Raw genomic sequence first — 26046 nt, 5'->3', positions numbered from 1 at the left:
CCGCTGAGCCTGCGCGTCCGGAGCCTGTGCTCCGCAACGGGAGAGGCCGCAGCAGAGGGAGGCCCGCATACCACAAAAAAAATTAAAAAATAAATAAAAAATTAAAAAAAAAAAAAAAAAAAAAAAGACTCTGAAAAAGAATATATATACACACACACACACACACACAACTGAATCACTTTTCTGTACACCTGAAACTAACACAACACTATAAATCAACTATAATTCAATTGAAAAAATTTTAATGAACAAACTTTACCAATAAAGATTAAAAAAAAAAAAAAAAGCCAAGCACAGATCCTGCGGAACTCCATGCACTAGATCACACTGCCTCTAGGGAGGGAGTTTCGGGAAATATGGAGCGGGGTGGGCAGGGCCATCGATGTTAGAGTCCAGGAAGGTACACTGCTTTCGAGAACCAGGAGGTCACAGGCGACCTTTGAGAGAACGGCGTCAACAGAGTCACCCTGATGAAAGCTGGGTTGAAATGGTCCGAGGAGCACCCTAGGCAGACGAACCTAAGTCCAAAGCTAGGGAGAGTGAACCTCTAAGCACCCAAGTATTCTGGCAGTAGCACCCACCCCGTGGGTGGCTGTGAGGATGAAGCGTACTAATGCACAGGAAGGGCTTAGTCCAGAGCGGGTGCCCACTTAGCTATGATACCTGCCGTGCGTTCAGCAAGGCGTCAGGTAGTGCAGGGAGAGAGGATGGATAAACCACGATCGTCACCCTCACAGAGCCTGTGCCGTAGTCGGGGAGACAAAACACAAGCCCAGACAGCCGCATAAGAAGGCAGTGGAGCTTATCATGAAATGGTGCCCGCTTAGAAACGCTGCCAGAGACAAACGAGGGGCAAGCCGGAGGGCCAAACGGTGACACGAGGCTTCCCAAAGAGGCCCGACTCGGGAGACCACGGAGAGAGAGAAGGACTATCCAGGTGGGGTCGGGGAGTAGAAGACGCCCAAAACAAAAGCACTTTCATTCCAAACCCTGCTCTCCTGGAAGCGGCCTGACCTCTGGGAGGCCCAGGGCTGAGCGTGCGCTGCTGCGTCATATTTGCCAAGGGTTGGGCCTGAATATGCGAGAAAGGACAGGTGTGAGCCTGGTCCAATGGGGCCCGTTCAATGTCGCTGGCCAGGGGGCTCCATGGGCAGCTCTCTCCTCCAAAGTGAGGCGTGGACCGTGGGCAGGAGTTAGAATGGGAAAGAACGTCAGAAAAAGAGCCAGCATCCCATCCAGGCTGCCTGCAAATCTCTTCACCACTCCCACCTCCACCCCCAACTACTCAGAGAAGGCTGGATGGCAACGGAGGGGGCTTAGCGTGGCTACATGGCCTCACCTCTCCCAGGTTTGTCTTCTACTGAAATCTCAGTTACCCAACCTCCAACCGACTCAGCCTTGAAAAGGCCCACAATTGCTAGCACGGCATTCAAAGAACTCTGTGACCTGGCCTCAATTCCCGCCTGCTCTCCCATCCATCCCACACCCATCCCCCACTCCAGCACACGGAGCTGTCTGTGGACCCTCCACCCCAACTCATACACTGTCACACCTTTTCTCACCTCCTTACTAGAAATGACAGAGCCTAGCTCTACTTCTCCAAAGCCTTGCCATCCTCCAAGGACTAGCCAAATGCCACCACCTCCATGATGCCCTCCTGAAACTTCAATCAGAGTCGTTCAATTCCTCTCCTGTGCTCCCCCAGTACCTCACTAATATAATAATTGAGCATACGTCTGATATACACACACACAGAGCCATATATATATATGTGTGTGTGTGTGTGTGGCTATCATTTGTTTCACTGTGAGCTCTTAAGGGGCTTTATTAGTATCTGTGCACTACCCCCCAGCATTTAGCAACCACCTAGCATATGGCAGGTGCTCAGTAAATGTTTTTTGAATTGAATACCCATGGCTAAATCCTGACTATATTGGAGTGTTCTTTAAACTACGGGTGACAATCCATTAGTGGGTCTTGATTAACATTTTTAAATGAAATAGGAGAGACAAAACGGAAGAGAAAATATCATTGTCCACAGCATACAGTACAGATAAATAGAGTTGCATTGAATCTTTGGTTTCAGGTATGTTTGTGTGCGCCCTGGGTCAGGATGAAAAATGTACTGTTCAATGTGGGCCACAGGGCCTCCGTTCTAGGATAAACCAGCAAATAAAAACGCTAGTTATCACAGGTTTCATCGAAAACATAACTCCTGGAGAATTCCTGGGGGGGGGGGTTACTACACACTCCATTCACTTGCCCATGCCTCTACAGCTTCAGAACAGAATCACCGTGGTACAGTCCTCACGCACTGATCATTCTGGTAGGTCCTCTAGACTTGGCCTACCAAGGCAGGAAGGCAGGGCTCCATGGCAGATTTGTAACTGGCTTTACGACTAAAGGGGATGTAGGATTTAACCCTTGGTCAACCAGACCATGTACCTGAGCAGCAGTTCATCTCAACATTGTGTTTTAAACCTAGAAAGCAACATTCCTAGAAGATCCAGGGTAAGCCTGCTCCCAGGACTGCTAACTTGGGGCCCCCTTGGAGAAGGGCATCTGATCCGGGCTTGGCTGCACAGGGCTCTGGGTGCCTCGCCTCCCTGACCCTCCATCACTCCTTTCACCACTCATGTCTCAACTCTCCCCCACCCCCACCTGCTACCTGGGAATCACGCAGTCTGGCCACAGATCTCTAAATTGGTTCAAAAGGCCCCCTCTTCAGAAGCACTTATCCCTCTACATAATGAATTTCCCAGCCCTAATTAATGCAAAGAAAGGGATGATATACATTTCTCTGTTGCTTTAAGTCACAGCTAGTTAGACACTTTGAGGGAGGAGCAGCCTCCAGCTAAAGGGTCAGATAAGCTAAAAATCAATATAAGCCACCACCTCGAATCTTTTAAATCACCACCTTCCCTCCCCTGAACCATCCCTGAGCCAGACCCCTGCAGTGGGCATGGAGCAACCACCAAGCCTGCAAATGACCATCCATTCAGGCTAACATTCAAAGAGAGATCATCTCCCATCCAACTCCTGATTTTAATCACCCCCCACTTCCCTCCCCTGCAAAAAAAAAAAAAAAAAATTACTGCAATCTCTGGGATCAATCAGACAGCCAAGAGCAAGGGAAAGAACCTCAGGATATCCAACGGAAACAACAGAAGGGAGACACCAGACGAGCTATTAGCAGAAGTATAACATCTTAAACAATGGAGGCGAGTGTCTGGTCCTTCCCCACATTGGTCAAACCTACCTGGTTATGTCACTGCATATAATCCCTCTGATGTCTGGAGTGATGTAAAATTTACAAATCTGGAAGTACCTAAAAGAGGGTTATGAGAATGGTGAAAGGGAGTAAAATCATGGTACATGGGAAACCACTGCCTAAATAAGGAAGACACATAGCTACCCTACAAATATCTCAAGGGCTGTGGCCCACAGTCTCTGTGACTCCAGAGAGCAGAGGTAGTGGTGGGGTGTTAAGAAACCTCTGGAAACAGAACTGGCTGCTCAGGGAACAGTAACAACCCTCTCCTGGGAGGAGGCTAGGCGGCATGGAGCACATTAGAACCTCAGAACGGGCGCTGGCCGCAAAAGTCCCTTCCAGCCCATTTGCCCATCACAACAGGGCAATGCCAGAAACCAGGGTACTGGGTTCCACTGCCCCTTAAAGGGCGGGGGACACAGCACTATGGCTCACTTATCCATTCCGAAAGTGGCTGGGGAAGACAGAAGGAAGAAGCTAAGTAAAGCACAATGTATTTTCTACCACAGCTCCCCGGACCCAGCTACTGGGATATTAGAAAAGCTGTCCTGGTATTGAGGTTCCAGGACAGAAGCTTCTACTCAAGACCCAGAGTCTCCCAAACCAAATTCTTCAAGCTGGCCTCTGGGGACCAGGGGATGTCAGGCAGGGAAGGAGGATGTCCTTCCCGCCGGGTTTAGGAACTGCTTGGTTTTTGTTGTTTCGGGTTACGGGGGGTAGGTGCCGAGCTAGACTGCCCCCCCTTTCAGGTTCTCTTTTTTAACAAAGACAAAGGAGAAAAACAAAACAACCAAACACCCGTAGCCCAAGCCCAAGTGTGCACTGCGGGCGGCCTACATGAGCTTCCTTTATCCAACCACAAAAAGGCATCGGTGGAACCAGCGAGGGGCCCTGGAACGGCCTTTCCCAGCAAGGGCCTGCTCCTCCGTTGAGGTTAGCAGTTAACCAGGGGCCGGGAGCCGCGGGGCCAACAGACCGAGCCCCTCTTACACAACGCGGCCCTTATCTCCCCGAGCCGCTGTCGTTCTGCAGACACTGCCTCGGGCTCCAACCACAGCCCAGACTGGCCCACGGGAGATACGGGCCCTCGGCTCACTATCAGGGAGGCAAGCGGGGCGACGGACGGTTAGGCTGAGCTCAGACCTTCTTTCAGGTTTCTATTAAAAGAGAGTTAGAGAGCCAGTAACAGTCTGGCTGGCCAGCTTCGTGGTGTCATTTCCTTTGATCCCACGGCTGGAGTCCCCTCTCCCCAGTCCCCCTCCCTCTCCCAGGCCCTCTGCCCGCCGAGAAGAGACGGCAAGGGTCCATCTCCTGTCATTTCATCAAATCTCAGTAGACGCCGGATACGAGACGCAGGAAGAGGGGCTGATGATCACCTGCTAAACAAACTCTTTTTTCAGACTGATTCTTGAAGGCAGAAACAGAGCCCGGGTAGCAGGATATAGGCTGTCAGGACGCAGGTGGACAAAGCGATCAGCATGGAGAGCTCAGAAAGCGTCGCTCTCCTTCTCAAACGCCTTCCAAGGCTCCCAACTGCCCCAGGATAAAGTCTCCAAACTAACAACAGTTATACGTATTGAGCAACTACCTTGCTCCAGGCACCGTGCAGAATGTGTTAACTGCATTATCTGAAATCCTCAGGCTAGCCCCCGTGATATCCCACAGGATAACCCCACCATATGGATGAGGAAACCACGGTTCACAGTGTTTCAGGCATGCGGCCAAGATCAGAGTTTGCAAGTGGCAGCATGAAAATCTGTCCTCAGGTCCGGCCCACGTTCTCGTCACCCCTCCACCCTGCCTTGTCCCCTCCCCTGGTCTGGCATTTTTTGGCACTTCCATCTGACCCCAACCTACCATTCCAGTATTAATCACCCTCATTCCAGCCAAAGGAAGTTATGTTACCCAAGATCCTAGCATTTATCACAACTGCAACGATAGGAACACTAGCTAAATCTCCCTCTCCCCCATCCAGAAAGCCCTACAACGCCAGAGGCTCTGTTTCTCTTACGCCCCACTGAATTCCCAGGGCCTAACCTGATGGCCAGCACGCAGTAAGTGTTCAACAAATTCTTTCAAATTAAAAATGAGGGACTTCCCTGGTGGTCCAGGGGTGAAGAATCCACCTTCCAATGCAGGGGACACGGTTTCGAGCCCTGGTCCGGGAACTAACATCCCACACGCCATGCAGCAACTAAGCCCGCGTGCCCCAACTACGGAGCCCGTGAGCTCTGGAGCCTATACCCGCCACAACGAAAGCTCCCACATGCCTCAGCGAAGATCCTGAGTGCCGCAGCTAAGACCCGATGCAGCCAAAAAAAAAAAATTGATGGATAAAAAAATATTTTAAAAAATGAATCCCTCCAGATGGAAGGCACCTCATCTCTGAACTGCCTTGTGTTTTTTCTGTATGGCTAACGTAATCTTTCCATTTTCTACTTTCTCTCATAGGTATCAACATACACATATACATTTTAAGTATTAGCTCCTCTCTGCTCAAATTATAAGCTCCTCAAGGGCAAGTCCCAGGTCTTATGAATACTTAAACCCCAGTGCACTGCTGGTAAAACTAAAGGACTCAGTGCACATCAGTCCACTGAGGCTGAGCAGTACAGAGGTTAACGAGTACCCCACGAGGCCAGTCACCATGCCAAAATCCACCCAGCATATCCAAAGATTTGAGACTGCTCTCCAGTCAGACTCTGTTCTTATCTCCTCCTTGGTGGAAGCGGGGAGCAGACCTGGGCAGTCACAGGGGGGTTTGTGAAGGAACGTAGGCAGGGAATGAGAGATAGGCGTTCTAGTCCTTACTAATTTGCTGTGTGACCTTGGGCGAATCACAGAGCCTCTCTGGACCTCCACCACAAATGAGCATGTTGAAATAAACAATTTTATGGGCTCTTCCAGCTCTAACAGTTTATGATTCTTGGTCACCTTGAGAACCCACAGCTGCAAAGCAGGTGGAGCGCTCTGAGTGCTTTCCCTCAACAGGTGATGCGAAGAGGAATGAAGTCGGGGGCACGCAGAATCCCCCCCCTTGCACTATTCCTCAACCTTCCCCAAATAAACAAACCCCAGGGAGTGAATAAGCCAGTCCATCTCATTAGGAAGGATGACAGCCAGAATTTGAATATGGATCGGAAGTAAACAGAAGGGAGAAAGCAGATACCGAAAATGGATTTTCAATAACTAACTTCCCTCTGGTTAGACCTGAATTTTTTCCCACATATGTACACTTTCACAGATCCAGTTTGGGAGCATTCAGATTAGCACAACCTGGCCTTGAATACTGGGCACAATACATAGTAAGCATTTCGCTTTTATTTATGTCATCAATGGATTCAACGGAATGACTCATCCTTCCACTTTAACACTCGGTTCTAATAGGGTTTACTATAAATAATGCAGAGAGCGAGGAGAGAGAGGGAGAGAGAGCCTAAGTAAGCACCGGGCCCCTGCTCAGCCAGGTCACCGAAGATCCAGACTGGACAATCCCAAGGTGAATCTGAGCTCAACTGACAGCCCAGGGGTGGTTCCCACGGAGAGGAAAGAAAGACAAATATTCCTCCTTCCACCCTCCAGGTGTTCAGGACAAGTAAGGTTGTTAGAAAAGGGGTCTAATCACGCTGAGGATGTGCCGGGTACCAGGCTAGGATTTTAACACACAAGCTCCTTTCACCTGCCAGAGCCTTCCCAAGAGATAAAGTCAGGATTCACATTCAGGGCCCCAAGCCTCCTGTGCCTACCCCCCTGGAGGGTATGTGTCAGAACTCCATCCATCCTTCCTGACTCCAAGTAACACTGACTCGTGGTGGTCTAGATTTTTTTAACACCAGAAGTGCCTCTTGGGAGCCCAAACTCACAGGAGGCCAAACCACAAATGCAGAAACACACCAGCGACGAGAAGAGTCCGTCCCAGGCCCAGGGTTGGGGAGTGGGGGAATTAGCAGCAGCGACTCCTTCTGGGACAGCGGTTGGAAATCACAAGCCCCCTGGCCTTGTTCACCTCCCACCCAAAGAAGTAAGGCCAACATGCACCCCCGGGGCTGAGCTGACAAGCCCTCTCTACACACTCTTTCCAAAAATCTACCTTCAGAGTCAGCGCACGGTCGCCAATGTCATCGCGCACTATATTCACCAGATTTGCCACGGAATTTTGACCATTTCCAAAAGTCAAATCTACCCTCCCAAAGGACAAGGCAAAAGAATGTAGCACAGACTTTGGAAAGGATTCCAAAAGATTTCTAAAGTGCTTGGGGCCGTGGCCGCATCACAGGATTAAGTGATCACTCATTAGCTATGAAGGCTTCTTTAGAAAGGCAGTAGCATTTCACAAATGGAGACCTTTATATTCACAAGGCACTCAACTTATTCACCTATTATTTCACCTGCTGGCTGCTAGCACAGGGTCAGTACTATCCTCAGTTTAGCAGTGCCCAAAACAAAAGATTTCACTGGTTCCTTTCATAGTTGCTCCCCTGAGCCAAAAGAGCAGGTTCTAAAGCTCAGTAGTGCCCGTTTACAAAGCACCTTCACTGTGTTATGCACTTTATAATTTTTTTTTTTTTTTTTTTGGCCGCACCGCATGGCTTGTGGGATCTTAGTTCCCTGACCAGGAATCGAACCCGGGCCCACAGCAGTGAGAGCGTCCAGTGGCGACCACTGCACCACCAGGGAATTCCCTCTTTATACATATTTTATTCACATAACCACCTGAAAGGTATTAGCCACAAATTTTTTTTAAGGAACAAGGAAATGAGGGCTCAGAGAGGCCAAGTAACTTGTTCAAGGTATCCAGTTAGTAAATTCTGGAGCCTGGGTTTTCATCCAGGATGCCTCACTCTGAAGCCTGAACTCTTCCATCACTGCACACCGTCCCTAGAAAACTCCACCTCCGTAACATCCCAGAGAGCCTCTTCCCTTGTGTGAGGAACTATCATCCCCACCCCAATTCCTGGGCTGTATTTCACTATCTTTAGCATCTCCCGGACTTTGTGCTCCCTGTTTCAACTTCCCAGTAAGTCTGTCCTGGTAGATACCCCCTGCTCTAAATAGCACCCTCCGTGATCTGCAAACATTACAAGGACATCAAAACAAAGCTATCAGTTGGGTTCCTAGCTTTAGCAGCCAGTCCAAACTCTTTTGTTTGATTCTCAGACAGCTTATTGACTAGGTGATGGGGTCAGAAGTTTTCTTTTCACCTAGCTTCTTCCGGAACCCCGCGCTCTGCTTAAAGAAGCAAATTCAGGGCAGGTGGGAAAAGTCCACCCATTTAAGATTTCAGATTTACATATTTTTTGTAAGCACACATTACTTATCGGCCAACAACTTGTGGGAGTGGGAGAGGATTAAGGGAGAAAACAGCAGGAACTGAAGAGGCAAAGATTGCCTACACCCTTTTCCCTCTTGTATGAACACGGGCATTGACAGCCCGCTCAGCGAAATGTTCGCAGAGGCTGCGTGTCCACACGAAGGGGGAGAAAAGTAGGGGAGGGCAGGAAGCTGATAAACTGTGTGATAAATGCAGCTGCTGTGTTTTACAAGATACCTGTTTTCTGCCATCAGGTGCCTTCACACATCTCCACCCCAATCTGAAAGAGGGTCCTGGCTCCCCACCTGGTCTCTCCTTGCTAATACCACCCCTCACCCTGACCCCAACAGTTTATCTTTGCATATTGGAAAAACTGGCATTTATCAAGTAATCTACTCCTCATAGATTGTTAAACAGACCACAGGGGTTATCAGTGGAGTTGATATAGGAAGATAAACAGCAATCTCTTATGCAAATAGCACTAAGAATGTGGGACTGGCCACAGGACAAAATCGGAATTTAGGAGAACTCGGATCTTAACACTTTTCCTCGGTTCCAACCCTGGAAACCCACAGGAACCTGGAGAAGATTCCCTGGGTGGATTTGCCTCTCCCTTTCTGCAGGAAGGGGCAGGTGTGTGTGTTGGTCCAACCTGCTCTTCAAGAGTGGTGGCTTCGTATCTGACTAATAGAACTCTCTATGGCCACAAGCTTCTCCTCGCAACAGCCGTTTCATTTTTCTGGGATTCAGACCCACTGGAATGTGCTTTGTTCAGAAAGGGAGAAAAAGGTATTCTCCAAGGTGGGAGTAGGGGTTAGAGGGCAGCAGGGGAAAAAATCCAAGGAAAACCAGGAGTGCTGGGTTCTGAGACACCGTCCACATGACCAGGAGATACTAGCTGCCCCTGGGTTCTGCAAATCTGCCTTTGCCCAGCAAGAAGTGGGTCCAGGTGGCATCTTTTCAAATCCTTCTCATTATTTTAAGGACAAATTCACATCAAGCACCGAGAGGTTAGTGGCTCCAAGTGACAAAAGAATTGCACTCGGACAGGCGGACGAAGCAAGCTGCTTCTCACACCAGGCTGCGGGCTGGGGAGGGGGAAAATGGGAGAATGACAGAATCCAGGGCTGGCCAGAATGAAAGCCTGAATAGAATAGGCTAATTTACACAGGAAGTAAGCACTTACCAGACCCTTCATCTCAACACACAAAACCCTCCGCCATATCTGGAAGCAATTACATCCAGTTAACATGATCTGCTTGCCACTAAAATTAACTGCAAACAGAAATATTTTTCACTTTTGCAACAGGGGATGCCAAGGTTTGGCCTATCCCCCCCTCGAGCCATTGAATCTGGCTGCTGGGGAATATTTAGCAGCTACTCAGCTCAAAAAACAAAACCCACTCTGTAGCTGTCAGGACACAAAAAGTAAAATAGTGGATAATTATGAAGGGGGGAAGGAGGGGGAGCGGTGGCGATGAAAACCATTGTGCTAGGAATTGAGGAAGGGGCCAGCACCGGGCCCTAAACGGGTCTGCAGCGCTTGCAAGTCCAGCCCTGGTTTTCCACGCTCAACTTCAAGGAAAGAAAAATGTTTTTAGAGTCACTCGATTTAGCAGCGGCTTCACATTGTTTTTAGGTACCGTCTTTATCCCTTCTGCCAAGGGGACGGGGGTGGGGTGTATAGGGAGGTAGACTCAGAAATGTTAGCGGATCCTTAATTTAGCAGAGCATCGAGGGGACAACTGTCACGATTTCACTTTTGCAGCGAACGTTTCCAATCCCTACTCTGTGAACGCCCTCAAAGCAGCTTTCACCTGCTCGCAGAGGGGCAGGAGCTGCTGTTTATTTGAAAGGATGCAGAGAGGGCCGAGGGGGTGAGAAGTACCTCCTGAGGGTGTGTATGTGCCCAGCGATAAGCCCGGGTCCCATTCCCCAAGACTCCCGGTCCAGCTGCCGCCACCGCTGACCACGTCTCTCCTTTACTCTTTGCACCTATCCCCGGTAGGAACTTATTTTTATTTCTCCTTGAACTACTGTCAACGATGCCATAAATGCCAGAGACAGAGGGACAGCTTTGTTTTGAAGCTCCTGAAGGCGGTGTCCTGTCCAAGCCCTCCCCGTACAGGCCCACCCTTTCTTGGCGACACTCAGGTGTAGTTCACTCCTTTGTCACCAGGGGCCTTTAAAAAAGGCAGCGGCAGCAACAGCAGCAAAAGTGACGCATCCATTTGCCAGACAACACACAAACGTCTCTTCTCAAAAAGTCAGGCCAAAGTTCCCCTCAAGAATGAGGTCAAACGCTGCTATTTTCCATGAAAATCACATTTAGAAACATTACTCACGGGCTGAAAAATACGGAAGAAGAAGCCACCTAAGTTAAGTAGTCTTTCCGTAAAGATTCTAGACTGTGATGAGGGGGAAAAAGGGTCTTGATGTGTGAAAAGGAAAAAAAAGTGCTCTGCCACTCTTTTCCATTTAAAAAACCATTTTATGATGAGAATAAAGGAAACGCACATCCTTTCCAACACTGTGCCGTGAGACCATGCCACGTGCATGGCCCTGGGTGTCCCGTGTGCACTGCCCTTATGAACAACATCATGGCAGCAAGTATGAAACTGACTTCCTCGCAATGAGGAAGCAGGTGGGTAGGTATCTACCGCGGAGCTCCAAACAGGCAGAGGATAAATTCAAACCCAGGTTCCACTGCAGGCGCGACACCTCCCAGCTTCCGACCGTTCTGCAGGCAACAACCTCCCTCAGAACATCCAGACACTCCGGGAAGGCAAAAGCAAGCAAAGCATCCTCCCCTGAACCCCAGAGACGATCCCGGCCAGCATGAGGGGCTCCGTCCTCCGCCCCAGACACGTAGGCACACACCCTCAGCTGTGTCACCACACAGCCGTCCAGGCATGGAAATGGTTAAGTCGCTCTCGCTGAATAAATCAAAAGTTCAAGGCTGCAACATACCACAATGATTCCCTCTTTACATATGACAAGAACCAGAGAGGGGCTGAAATCCCAAGCATCCTGAGCGGGGTCTCCCCGGCCCGCACAGGTTATGCTGCCAGGGTCAGGGCCACGGACCTTTAGTGGCAGCATTCATTTCCTGAACAGGACAAGTTCTCCCGACCATAAAGCTAATAGGAACTTCCTCGCATGGCGAGCTCCGGCTGACAGGGCTACTTGTCACTGGCCACGCAGGAGGAGAGCGCTGGTTCCCATTAGCGGGTTATGATGCCAGGTGCTACTAATAAGGTACATCGGCAAGAAACAAGAGCCTGCTAAGTTGTCTCTCCAACTCTGGAAGTAATCAGGCCTGGGCTTCAGGGCTGGGAAGGGGCCTTCTTTAAAGAGGAGGGCGGGGGGAGGAGGGGGCTTTAGCTACGGTAGACCCCCGGCAGCATCTAACCTGCTGAACGGCCTAAATAAATACATTTCAGACAATTCCTCCACTCTTCCCCCAGCTACCATAAAAGACTCCCCCAAATTAACACTCATGATGTTTCTCCCAGCGCTCCGGGCCTGATGGATCACCGAAGGCCATTACGGTCGGCACATCTGCTTCTCACTATGGCAAGGAGAGTTGTGCCAGCAGGCCTAATGGCATTAAGATCACAACGCTCAGCTAATCCACTTAGAGACCAATGCCAGGCGAGGGTGGCTTGGGGCTTGGAGTGAGAGGTTCCCTTGTCAGGCCGGGTCGCAAGAGAGGCGGGAAGCAAGGGAGGCGGCCTCACATGTGAGTCCCTGCTGCGTGCTTTATGTTACATGGTACCTCATTTAACATGGCTGAGTCACATTGAGAGGTAAGGCGCTAACCTCACTTCACTGAAAAGGAGCCTGACGGTTCGGACAGGTGCAGCCATCTGCCCAAATTCACAGTGAGGCGCTAGCATTCAAACCCAAGTCTACCTGAGACGGGTCTTTGTGCCCCTGCCCTACACACCTTGCCCCCTGCAAAGACAGGGGTGATGGTGTGGGTCTCATTCTTAGCATGCCTGGTGTGTATGTCCTAACTTATCACCTGGGGGGATCTAGATGGCCCTGAAGAGGGGAGACCGCTAAACACCACTTCCAACTGGCACCCAACGCCTCCTCCCACCAAAATTTCTGTGACTGCATCTTCTAATAATTTCACCAGTAAGGCCCCACTGTTTCAGGAAGTTCCTTCTCTTATCTAACCTGGATTCTTCCTACTGCAAAGCTGAACACAGTCTTCTCCTGCTCAAGGAAATCAGGTCTTGAGGACAAGAACCGAAAGTGAGCTAGGAATATGGAATTAAGCAGGTTTCTGCGAGTTCTTAGCCGAAGTTTCCGTGCTGACGATAAAGTACCGGATCCCCTCTATGCAGCTGCAGAGATAAGCCTCATGTAGTCAAAACCCAACCAGAGTTTTTCCAGACTGAGCCAGCATAATAAGGACACGGGGGCTTTTAAGGGGAAACAGTAGAAAGGGGAATTTCTGATTATGCTGGCATGAAATTAACGGCATGGAATTTTTATTTTTGTAAATGGGGTTTTTTTTCCTCTCCCTTTTTCTGTTTTTGGAGTCAGCATAAAAGGCCTCTATCACTGGAAGCTGGTCTCTCTGTATGTCTGTAAGAGATGATGGACCCGTGTGGCCCCAGCCCCCAAAGACACAAACCCTTCGAGGTAAGCTGCACTCTCCCTCCCTCCTTTCAAGCCACCGGAGGAAGCCAGGAGGCCAGAACTGGCCAAGCGATGAGCCTCCTGGTCAGCAGCTGCAGGGAACATGAGTTGGTCCTTCCTGTGTCCCTCCTTCCCTTTGACGCCATCAGGGGCTGAAAATCCAAGCAGGACATTATGGAAAGAACCACGAACATGAAGCCAGAAGACCTGGGCACAAACCCTGGTACCACCCTTCACCGACTTACCAGGGACCAGTCCATTAACCTCTCGGGCTGCCCTCTGCCCAGCAGGGAATGGGAAACGAATATCCGCCCTACAGGGCAGCTGGAGGGTTTGAGAAGATTCTGACTATGAATGCACTTAGCACAGAACCTGACATGTATCAAGCACTCAGAGCGACGTTTGCTGAATCCTCCCTTAGAAGCATCCTGCACTGTGGGGTGGGAAAGGACAGGGGCTCTGGAACACGCCGCATCCACAAGCTCAGACTTCTCTGGGTGAGAAGGTGTTTGTACTCTCCTCCGTCGCTGCCCCGACCACAGTGATTTGCTGGCCTGACCACATGCACAGGCAATAGGACACTGCATCAGTGAGCCGCCTCGGCATTTGGAACTGATGACCGTGGAGTGCTGCCTAGCTACATTTAAATGAGGGCTGGAATGACTCGTCAGGCTTCAGGTCAATGGGACAAAGAGCACCCTGGCCACCGTGCTACAAAAGATCAGCTTTTGGGGGAGAATGCAGGTGCTTGCTGTGAATCAGCTCCAAACACACGGAGCCAGAGGCAGCGAGCGCTTCTTAGGTGCCGGATAAACTGACACCTCTGGGGGAAAGCAGGACCTGAACCAACAGGAACGCAAATTTTACCCTGCACTGCCAGCTTCACACCAACAGTGGCAGCAAAAATGCAACAGCAAACATTCACTTTCTGCCATCCTTCCTCGCACGTGACAAATATTTACTGATTAATTCCTGTAACAACCCGGTGAGTAGGTACTGTTATTATTCCCATTTTACAGACGAGCAAACAGGCACAGAGAGGTTAAGTCACGTAACCACAGTCACACCTGCTGTTAAGTGGTGAAATCGGGATTCTGACCCAGATAGTCTAATTTGCTCAAAATGCCCGCTTACTATGGGAAAAACATGGGGTTGGAGGTGGGGGAGAGGGGATGCCATGATAAATTTTCCTTTCTAACGAAATAAGTACCATCGAGTCAGGGTTTTCACCTAAAACCACCAAAACAGAACTTGACTAAGAACACCTTTACTTAACGTGGAAAATTCCAGAACCCTCCAATGGGCAAACTGAGGCACGCCTGTATTCATTTAGCAAGACTTTTATGTCTCACACGTGGGCTTTCAGTTGGACTTGTTCTAAAGTCATTAATTTTAAAAAATTAAAATAACGGGAAATGTTTTTCCCCTGAATTAGCAAGAAATCAGAGTTGTGAATGGAGTTTTGATTTTAACAGTTTAGGATAATCACTATTTTAAAGATTCATAAATAGTTTTCCTAGAACAAGCAGGAGGGAAAAGTATTGCTGAACTAAAGCTTTCTTTCCCTTTCCTTCCAGCAATTAGCAGCTCTAACCAATAGTGACAGCAAATTAAAATGGGACTTCTCACCGAGATGAAAGAGCAGGCAACTTTCTTCCATTAGAAAAAAAATAAAAGAACTCATCTTCAAAATTTCCAAGAGTTCAGTCTAGATCCCAGATGACTCAGTAACCCTAAGCAGGTTAAAGTATTAAAAAACGAAGTCAGAGCAGACAAAATCAAATCAAACTGACCCCCTATTTTAGCTGGCTGACTGCCAAACCAGAGCAAAATCCAATTAACCAAAAGGGCTTCATGAAGATATAAGTGAGTGCAGAAGGGGCAAAAGGAGACCTTTTTTAAGAGTTCAACAATCCAGAAATAGCTCATCCAAGTGCCTGGTTTTACAAATGAAGAAGTTAAAGCTCACGATGAAAAAGAGACCTACGATAGCGACAGAGCTGAAAAACAAAAAATACAGAGCTGAGTGTAGAGGCCCCACCTCCAAAATGGCAGGACACACCACCACAAAGCCATCTTCCCCTCTTCACAACCAGTGACCCCTCCAACAGACTAGACTTCCAGAAGCCCACGAGCTTATAAACTTAAGTCATTCAACACGCCCCAAAAGGATACTTCCTGGAAATAGAAATGGTTTCAGAAAGGATTTGGGCAAATCTGTGAATGACAGAGCAGCTATAAATAGCTATTAAGAGAAGTTGGGCTGCACCTGACCTTTAGGATTGACGTCAAGGAACAGAGCTGTAGCCTCCAACGGTGGTATCTTAGGGATGGTGTTGGCACCCAAAGACTAGGTCAGACGGATCTGACCCAGAAGAGCAATGTCCATGTGCTTATATGGCCTGGCGCAGAGCACCCAGGACTGTGAATTAGAAGGCGAGCCGAGCTCCTGGCTCTAGCCATTTATAGCTATGTGACCTTGGGCATGTCATTCGCTCACAGCTCATTTTCCTCATCTGTAAGTTGGGGCTGATAAACGGTGACAATCCCTTACCCAAAACCCTTGGGTGCTTCAGAAATCCAAACTGTTCAGATTTTAGAGAGGAACTATGGGGACTGTAACGTTCACCAGTCCCAGAGGAGTCTAGGGAAGCACTCTGTAATCAACCACATTAATATTTTTGCAGCAAAACATATGAATATTCAAAATAGGCAGGATAAATATAGCCTCACATCAGTTCAGCTCAGGTTTGGCTACTAAATGAGTTTGCTGCGAACGTACACAAAGCCTTTTAGCTTTCAGAGCTTTTCAGACTTCATGAACACAGATATGGAATGAGGGACCTGCACCCCCTGAGGGGAGGCTGTGAGGTTAAGAGAGATAAAGTCATTAAAGCTGCTTTGCAAAGGAAAAAGCAGAACAACCAATAAGAGGCATTAATAATATTCCTGCTGTTGCTGTCATTATCCCACCGCATACTCTTTTCCAAATAGAAACTCGTTTGACCTCAGAGGTGCCTAAAGCTGGCAGAATGATGAGAGAGGACCAAGAGTTCAGGGCAGCTTCTAAATACCCCAAGTGGCCTAAGCCAAGGTCAACGGCTATTGATCCTCTACATGGTCAACCACTGAAAACCCAGCAGCTGGCCACCTGAAAGAGGCCAAGGCAAAGGGCCAGGCAGAACCCTGACATCTCAGCCATGTGGCTCATGCACCCTAGAGCTGGCCCTGGGAAGCCTCTGAGAAGGGCTGCACACCTGAGCGGGGGAAGCAGGCTGAGCCCACCCATGTGGCTCCTAAGCATCCCTGCAAGAACCAGGCAAGAGTTCCTACTGTGCGTGTGCAGGATACACACTGTAGCTGATCCAAGGGCTTGTCTGTAGAAGATCCAGAGGCTCCTGGGAAAGCAGATGCCACTCTGATTCTGTAGCCCTAAATTCAGAAACATATTAAGACCAGGCTATATGAGCCTGGGGAGACTTGAGGACCATGAGGGCTGCGTTGACACTTAAGTCAACCACAGTTCCCCGTAATCTTATCACATGTATATAACTCTGAGAAGGAGAAGGTGCACCTGGCCTGGTAGAGCTGGTCCCTAGATCAGATCCAGACGAGGCTACATGCAGAACAGGCCCAGCCTTTCAGGGAGAGAGAGACAGAACAGAGACTGAGTCTAGGGAAGGAGAGTCCAATCTTCCTGATGTGACCCTCCCTCCCTCAGACATTACCCTCTGTCTAACATGGGCCCGCTGGGAAGGTTTTAGGGTCCAGCACTTACTCCTGCATCTGCCTGGATAGATCTGCTCATCTAGCAGGTCTTCTGATTGTTCTGACTGCCTTCTGGATCCTTTAGGCAGGTAAGCCCTGTTTGATTTACCCAGATAGCATCTCTGGGCTTTCCATCAATCCATGGCTACATCTGACATTGCTTTTACATCTCACCATGCACTGCAGGGACCACAACTTTATAAAGTTCCATTCAAACTGTCTGTTGGGCCAGCGGCTCCCCTCTCACCAGCTTGGGACCAAGTCATGAGGAAAGCTACTGATGGTTTGTTGTAGAATCAAACCCTCCTTCCTGCATCCCTTCCTAACACTCTCCCCTTCCTTCCTCTCCATGCCCTTCTACCCGCCCCCACCAAGAAGAAAGACAACAAAAACTAGCAAGTACCTAACCTTTACCTACCAGCCTACTGGCTTAACAACAAAATAAAATAAATCCTGTAGCCTGTTATTTCATCATGCTCATCACTGCCATATTCACAGCCAATTCCACAGCCTCCTGACATCAGATCTCCCACTCTGATTGCTCTGCCTTGCCTTTTTTGTGTGTGCTACGCTGGGACTTCTGATGTGGGGGAAGGAACAGAGAGCAGTAGGAAATAGGGAAGTCTCTGCTTGTCTCTCAAACCTTAATCCTGGAGGTCTGAGAGACAGGGAGAGAGGAAAAGTCTCCCCAAAGCACACCTGATCAGGAGCCAGGGGCTGCCAGTCAGAGCGAGGGTGGAGTGTACACGGGAACATTCTCTCCACCCTTGACTTCCTGAGACCTCACAGCTCTCCATCCAGGGCACAGCCCCAGGCTCCAGCTTCTTGGGCTGCAGCAGCCTACTTTCCACCCTCAGTCAAAAGCACAGTCTCCGTGTCAGCAGCCCACAGCGTGATGCCAAGGACGCCAGCACTGGCGGCTTGCCATCACAAGCTCACAAGGACGGGGATATCCTCGGCACTGCCTCACAGCCAACTCAACCCGTGTGGACGCTACACACTAGAACTCGGAGCCAGGTGGGGCGATGCAGAGATGAGACCCAGGCGAGATGAAAGTCTGAGGGTCCATTCCTCACCCTCCTGGTTATTAAGTGCCAGTCACAGCGCCAGGGATTTCTGGATGTTACTTCGTTAATTCAGCTTCCCACCCCACAGACCACCTGCATTTTAAAGAGAGTAAAACAAGGCTCAAGAAGGCCACATAACGTTGCCAAGCTCTCACTGCTATATATGGCGAGTTCTGCCACCCATGCTCTGACGGGGTAGACCACAGCCAGCCCCCCACCTCTCCCCAGAGGAACAAGGGTCCCACGGAATGGGAACTTGGAACCCCTGGGAGAGTAATAGCTTTTGCAGCCCTCTCAGGTAAAAAGAAGCAAGCAAGACCCAACAAGAAGCCAGAAAAAAACCCCTGCTTTCCAGGGAACAGGGGCTGGGAGAAATGGGTGAAGGTAGTCAAAAGGTACAAATTTCCAGTTATAAAATAAATAAGCCCTGGGGATATAACACACAACATGATGACTACAGTTAACAATACTGTATTACATATATGAAAGTTGCTAAGAGAGTAGATCCTAAAAAAGTGCTCAAGGAAAAGAAATTCCTATGTACGGTGATGGATTTTAACTAAGTCGACTTATCACAGTGATCATTTCATAAAATATACAAATATCAAATCACTACATTGTATACCTGAAGCTGTTACATGTCAATTATACCTCAATTTAAAAAATTACTTTCCTGGGACTTCCCTGGTGGTCCAGTGGCTAAGACCCCACGCTCCCAATGCAGGGGGCCTGGGTTCAGTCCCTGGTCAGGGAACTCTCAGGTAAAAAGAAGCAAGCAAGACCCAACAAGAAGCCAGAAAAAAACCCCTGCTTTCCAGGGAACAGGGGCTGGGAGAAATGGGTGAAGGTAGTCAAAAGGTACAAATTTCCAGTTATAAAATAAATAAGCCCTGGGGATATAACACACAACATGATGACTACAGTTAACAATACTGTATTACATATATGAAAGTTGCTAAGAGAGTAGATCCTAAAAAAGTGCTCAAGGAAAAGAAATTCCTATGTACGGTGATGGATTTTAACTAAGTCGACTTATCACAGTGATCATTTCATAAAATATACAAATATCAAATCACTACATTGTATACCTGAAGCTGTTACATGTCAATTATACCTCAATTTAAAAAATTACTTTCCTGGGACTTCCCTGGTGGTCCAGTGGCTAAGACCCCACGCTCCCAATGCAGGGGGCCTGGGTTCAGTCCCTGGTCAGGGAACTAGATCCCACGTGCCGCAACTAAGAGTTCGCATGCCGCAACTAAAGATCCCGCATGCCGCAACTAAGAGTTCGCATGCCGCAACTAAAGATCCCGCATGCTGCAACTAAGACCCAGCACAGCCAAATAAGTAAATAAATATATGTATATATTTTAATTACTTTCCACTATACCCCATTTCTCATAGCACATAACTGAAATAATTCACATCCGGAGAAGATGATCATCTATCTGGTCAAGTCTGGGGAGAGGGTTTCCTCTTTAGGAAAGTGTGAGCAAAAACAAACACAACCTCAGTCTATTTCTGAACAGTACAAGCATCACGAAGACACACCTTAGTGGCGGTTATTTTTCGCAACCGACCGGAAAAGGATCGGCTACGTTTAGCTCAGCAGCACTTTCCACGAGGTAAGTCTCAGAGCCCCCCATTAAGCGGTGATGGAGCAGGTTCCAGCTCAGCTTGGGGTGATCAGATGACCGCCAAATGCCTCCACCTCCATGCCCCCACCCCCTCTCCTTCACACCCCCTCCTGAACGGTCAACAGAAGAATGGGGGGAGGGTAGAAGAGGGCAAAAGTGAAGAATCCACCCAAGATCAGCAAAACAGCAGGCAAGAGGGTGTGCGGGGAAACGTTATCACAGATGGCAAGAGAAACTGGACTTCTTGACACCATTCACCCGACCCAGGAACCCAGGGTAATGTGATGGGCATATCCTGACGACAGATACAGATGAACACCAAACTCACTAGAGGTTCCCTCTGGGTTTACTCCACTTCTGATGAGCAATTTTCAAAACCTCTCTTCTGTAGATACGATCCTCTTCGGGACTAATGACTCCAAGAGGCCGCCAAGTGCAAGAGGGTTAAGACCTGAATCTGAATCCAGCTCTGCCTCAGTATCTATATGACCCTGGGAAAAGGTCTTAGTACCTTCCTATGTAAAAGAACGTCATCCACCTGGAAAAACTGCTGTAACAAAAACGTGACTCCATGAAAAGCACTTGAACCAGGCATGTCATAGAAGCTATTTCACAGAGAAAGAAACAGAAGCCAGAGGGAAGCCAATGCTAGCCCAAAGTGGTATTTAATTCAATGTGAGTAGGGAGGGGTTAAGAATAAGGCGTACGCTGCAAAACCAATGTGTCTCCTGCCCATCCTTCCCCCTTGAATTTAAATCAACTCCCTCGAAATGTGTTTACAGGGACAGAGAATGAGAAGGGAGAGGAAGCAATGTTCCTGGTGATGAATGTTCACCAGGAATGATGTTTGGAACCTGCAGCTGCTCTTGTGATCTAAGCAGCCTCCAGCCCCTCCCATCCTCCAGAGCTGCAGACAGGCTGCCTTGGCAGGAACCACCACATGGGAACTCAGGTACCTGAAACCTGGTTACGTGGCCAGATCCAGGCCATGGGCCCTTCCTCCTCACCCCACTTCTCCCTCCCTCCACTTGATGAGTCACTCCAGGCAAAGGAGAACAGACCCAACAGCAGGAAAAGCAAAATGGGAGCCCAAATGCAAAAAAGAGAGGAAAGAGCCTAGTAAGAAATAGCACAGGGAATGCCCTGGCGGTCCAGTGGCTAGGACTCTGCGCTTTCACTGCTGAGGGCGTGGGGTTCAGTCCCTGGTCGGGGAACTAAGATCCTGCACGCTGCTTATGGTTTCCTCTGCTATGCAAAAGCTTTTAAGTTTCACTAGGTCCCATTTGTTTATTTTTGGTTTTATTTCCATTTCTCTAGGCTGCACAGCGTGGCCAAAAAAACAAATCAATAAAAATAAAATCATAATTTTTAAGAAAGAAACTGGGCGCGTAAGTTCCCCAGTGTTTAGGAAAGACCGAGGCCCCCTCACCACACCTGAAAAGTGTCCCCCCACAGGTGGTTTTTCACAAAGAGCAAAGAGAACAGAGGAGCCAGGCCCCAGGCCTCGGGAATGGCCGCGTATGAAGGCAGGGTCAAGGCCAGAGATCCAGGGTCAGGGTGATGGGTACAGAGGGGCCTACCTGTGCTGCTCCACGGCCTCGTTGTCAGGAAGCTCCACCCCACAGACGCTGCACTGCTCCCCGACAGTGCGGCTCTCTGCCTTCATGCCCACTGCCAGCTCCCCCAGCTTGCTGAACAGCTCCCTCTGGATGAAGCCCTGGGGCAGCAGACCCCCGTAGGTGCTGAAGTCCATGGAGACGGCCAGGGTGGGCTGCACATGGAGGCCCGAGGTCACCGACGACGGCATGCTCAACACGGCATCGGCCTTGTGGTTGGGCAGCACGGAATAGATGCCCAGGTGTTTCTCAGCGGGGGGCGCGGGGGGCTCCGGTCGGCCTGGGGGACCCTGGCCAACCTCGGTTAGAGGCGGCAGCTGCTCGGCGCTCTCCTCACGTCCATAGTGCAGCTCTCTAGCGCTGGTGATGACGCTGCTCCGAGTTGGGGTCCCGGGTCCCTCCTTGCCCCTTTCCTCAACCTTGTCCCCCATCCCGGCTGAGAGGCTAGACTCGGCTGTCCCAGGGCTGTCCTGGCCGGGCACCTCATCCACCTGCATCATCTCCGGCTTCACCTCGGCCACCGCAGGGTGCCGCCCAACCCCAGCCAGCGTCGGCTCCTCAGGCCTGGCAGGCAGCTGAAGAGCCCCCTGCAGGAGAGACTGTCCTATGGTCATCAAACTGTCCACTGCCGCCTTGGTGGGACTCATGGCGGAAAGGCCAAATGAGGTGGAGACGGAAGGGCTCTGGTCCACCACGGGCCCAGGGAGGCTCTGAGCAGCTACGCTGGCGTACCCACTCTCCTCGCTGGAATGCTTCGAGATGAAGATGTTCTTGAGGTACCGAGCCTTGCGGTCCTCTTCCTCCTCGGCCCCACCGTCCGCCATGGTTGCCTCCGTGTCATTGTCGTCTGAGGCCTGGATGGTCTCCAGGATCTTCAGGCACTGCTCCTCCAGGTACTCGATCTCCAGGATCTCAGCTGCGTACAGCAGGTCATCCAGGTCCTCCGCCTTGGCTTGCAGCGTGGCCGTGTATGCGTACTCCAGAATCTGCTGGAAGGTCTTCGGAGAGAGGAAGTCCAGAGTATAGTGCTGGCTGTTGCGGTGGAAGAGGATCTCAAACATCTTGCTGGTGCAGGCCAGCACAGTCCGGTGGGCGTGGAACTCCTGGCTGTCCACCATGATGACCACATCGCACAGCGTCCCGGCCAGCCGCATCTGGTTGGCCTTGCAAAGGAGCCCCGTGGGGTGGCTGGGGTTCTGCAGCTGGATCATGCCCATCTTTGTCAGATCCATGGTGCTCCCCGAGGCTTAGGCATGAGGCTCTCTTTCCTTCCTGGCTCTGCGTGGCAGGGCAGGGTGGGTTTCCTGGGCCAATGGAGAGGGCTAAAGGGGAAGAGACGGAAAGAGGCAAAAGAGATGCAAGAACAAAAGAAAGATTAGTTAGTGTCCCTAAAAGTAGGAGTTCAAACAATAGCACCTCCCCCAAACCTGCAGCAAGACAGTCTTGGAGATTTTAATGGAGGAGAAGTGGCTTCCTAGAAGTCTACATGCCTGCCTTTACAGGCCCAGGGATGATGAGAGTACAGAGAAGGTTCCGCTACAGCGGAACTCACTGCTCTATGACATCTGTTAGATGAAATAAAATGAAAATTACAATAGAGCCTTGTGAGTCTTGGGCTTTCTTTAAGTCTGAGGGTGGGGGGCTCCCACGCAAAGCCAACACTGATTATGAGAAGTTGCCCAGCAATTAATTTAAAAGAATAAGAATTTAACCCCTTCCTCTGGTCAGTGGAAGCACTCAGTTTCACTCTCAACACCCTGTGCAGCAAACCTCATCTTGGAAACAAAGTTTTTTCTAAATCCTTCCTCACCGTGGTAGCCCCAGGAGCAAAACCCAGCCTAGCTGGGGCTAGCAGCCTAGAGTCGCAGCCCACAGAAATCTAAGGGCAAGGTTCTCCTCCTCCGGCCCACCTCCTCACCCTCAGCCAATGCCTTCCTGGACCTCTGTCCTTCCACTCTTCTCAGAGCTGCAAAGGACTGATGAACCCATGCCCTGACCGCCTCCTTAGGCACTAAGAGAAATACACACACATGGCCCATGTACTAGCTTGGCTCACTTCTGCCCACTGCCCATGGGTACCTCAGAGTGATTGTGTGTGTAATCCAAAATCTCGACTGTGTGTGCATGCACCAGCCAGAGAGGGAGAGAGAGTTAACACATGTGCACACTTACATAATATGGCACACTTATCCCCTGCCCACAAGTGCCCAGTAGTCAGGAGGATCTGTAATATGTAGGCTAGGTCATGAAGGACCTATAGAGAGGTCCTAGAAAACATGCACCCCTAAAGCCAGGAGTGCACATGCTGGGAACAGGAACTCCACGTGTACCCCACAGGCTCCCAGGAGTGGGCAAGTCCTGTAACCCGGAGCAGTAAGTGATACTGTTAATGGCTTGGAGGTGTGAGAAGTGATACTGGCACCAGCATCTATGATGTGAGTTAAATTGAATATGAAGGGAAAACAGGGCTGGAGACAAAGGACTCTCCCAAAGCGCTGTTTGGGATCGGTAACAGGGCTCTGAGACTCACAAACCTGTCTAAAGAGTGTCAGAAAGACCTCACGGGCCCAGGTCCCCCCCAGCCTCTGCCTAGCTGTGGCCAATACTGCAGTGAAATGAACTGGGAGCAACGCAGAGCAAGAGCTCTCACTCGCTCTGGGAACACTGCTGGCCTCCGCCCGCAGAAGGAACCCTAGTGGCTCCAGAGCCACAAATCTTACTCGGAAAGGGTTAACAGGACGACTAATCAAGACACTTTTGCTCCCACCCTGGAGTGGGAACTGAGGCCATGGGGTGGGGGTGGGGCAGGGGCTGGGAGCGGTGACCATTCACCCGCGCCTTGCCACCATGCGCTTCCCCGCAGACTTCGTGGTTTCAGAGAACTAGGAGGGAGCAATTCGAAGAATGTAAGCTGGGCTACCCGAATTCCTCCCCGAAAACAAGCTCCGTGGGTCCTGAGGGAAATCAGGGTGCCCTGGTCAGCCGTCCCCGCCACCCGCGGCTCGGCGCCCGCGATCCGGCTGGCGCTGGCTGCAGCGCCCAGCCCCGCGGCGCGGGAGAAAGCCGGCGCTAACCCGCTCGAGCTCCGGGGATCGATCGCGCTCTCACACTGCCCCCCCACCCCGCGCCCAGTTCCCAGCCGTCCCCACGGAGACTTGGAGACGACTTCAGCAAACTTGGGGAAGCAACTTTTCCGGGGAAGCCAGACGGCAAAGAGAAAGGGAGCCGGGCTAGGGAAGAGGGAAAGCGAAAGAGACCCGGACGAAAGGCAAGAGTCCGGGCGGGCCGGACGCCTGGGCGAGAGCGGCGAGAAGGCGGACCCGCCTCGCGGAGAAGTGGAAGCACAAAAGCCCGACAGCGAGTTATGGGAGGAAAAGCGAGAAGGGATCTGCGGGCCTTCCCTCTCCGACCCTGGGCCATGACCCCCGAGAGCGACGGGCAAGGTCCCCGGCCTCAAGCTGGTGGCGCCAGCAGCCGGCGCGCCCGGCCCAGGCACGTTGCTAGCGTCCCGGGGAGCAGGCGAGCGAGTCGGTGCCGAGCGCGTCTGTGCGTCCCAGTGGGTCCCCGGGCCGACGAGATAGTGCGCATTTCGAGCGCGTGTTCCAGGGGCTGTGCGAGGGAGCTGCCGGCGCGCCGGGCTGGGAAAGGCATCCCGAACGCATCAGGTGCAGAGCCGAGCACCCACCGAGCGCGGCCGGGAGCGCAGAGCGAGCTCCGGCGCCACGGCCGGTCCAGCCGAGAGCCGAGGAGGGCCCGGAGCGCTGGAGACACTCCAGCGCTTCGCCACGGAGCCCCTCCCTCCAAAACCAGGGGGATTAAGTCCAATCAAGAAAAAAGAGCCCACCAGCTTTCTCAAAGACAAACAAACCCCAAGTGACTCCCAGTCCTGCTCCCCTGGCACCCAGATCCACTCCTCGTATCCTCCGATTCTAGCTTCCCAGCCGGTGGGCGAATAAACACACAAATAAACCACAGCCCTATCTCGCGCCCGCGCACCGGTCGGCATACATATGAGCACCCACCGGCTGCCGGCTCCTCCACCGGCCCCTGGTGGTACAAAGCCTCCTGATTCCCAACCCTCCGCTAGAGCCCTCAGCCCCCGCAGACCGCTCTGCCTCCCACCTCTCACCCCGACCGTGCCCTGGAGCGGAAAGGCTGGGGAGGCAGCTGCGCCCAAGCTGACAGCCGGGGCTCCCCCTTCTAGCTGACCCCCAACCGCCGCTGGCGACGGCTGCGGCAGCAGGAAGGGAGCAAGCCGAATAAAATAAGGCACAAACCCAGCGGCCGAGTGGCCGAAGCGAGCGCGCCCCCAGACCTCTCCAGCCCCGGGGCGCCCCGGCGCGCTGCTATCGCTGGGCGGTGCGCCCCTCCCCGGCCCCCCACTCACCACTGCCGAGCCGGGCGCCGTGGGGTGGGTGTGCGTGCCTCTTGGAGGGGGTGTGCCTGTGTCGGGGAGGGGTGTTGCTGGGGAACTGTTGCTCTCGGTATCACGGCGGCAGCGGCGGCATCGCCCGGCAGTTCGCAGTACCCGCTCTCATCGCCCTCAACTCCTCTGTGCTGCGAGGTTAGCAAATCACCACCGGCTGCGGCGCCTCCGCCGCGTCCCACGTCAACGCCGAGCCCCCTCCCCTGCGAGGCCCCGGCGCCTCTCCATCTTTAGTGCTGGCGGCCGAGCCCGGCTCCCTGCCCACAGCTGCCCCCCTTCCCTCCTCCCTCCCCCCCC

General features: G+C 51.2%; 1 protein-coding gene across 16 annotated transcripts in view; it reads right to left on the bottom strand.

The window, feature by feature from the left end:
- The window catches only part of ZBTB16 (zinc finger and BTB domain containing 16), a 168409-nt gene extending 142405 nt beyond the window's left edge, over positions 1-26004 (bottom strand). For 13 of the 16 annotated variants that reach the window (XR_008616475.1, XR_008616476.1, XR_008616473.1 and 10 more), the window contains exons 1-2: positions 25711-26004; positions 21288-22645 (exon numbers count right to left, since the gene is read on the bottom strand). Coding sequence is in view for 8 of the 16 variants with exons in the window: in XM_028483210.2 (XP_028339011.1) it covers positions 21288-22555 (1268 nt within the window). In the remaining 8 variants the exon portion in view is untranslated. Of the gene's footprint in view, positions 1-3259; positions 3329-21287; positions 22646-25710 lie in introns of all 16 variants that reach the window. The other 3 variants (XM_028483211.2, XM_028483215.2, XM_055082091.1) reach the window with 1 other exon arrangement.
- Positions 26005-26046: the final 42 nt, after the last annotated feature.

This window comes from Physeter macrocephalus, unplaced genomic scaffold, assembly GCF_002837175.3.
Source record: "Physeter macrocephalus isolate SW-GA unplaced genomic scaffold, ASM283717v5 random_11, whole genome shotgun sequence".
Classification (NCBI taxonomy): Eukaryota; Metazoa; Chordata; class Mammalia; order Artiodactyla; family Physeteridae; genus Physeter; species Physeter macrocephalus.
The sequence above is the reverse complement of the archived record's forward strand: the minus strand, read 5'-3'. Positions and strand labels throughout refer to the sequence as shown.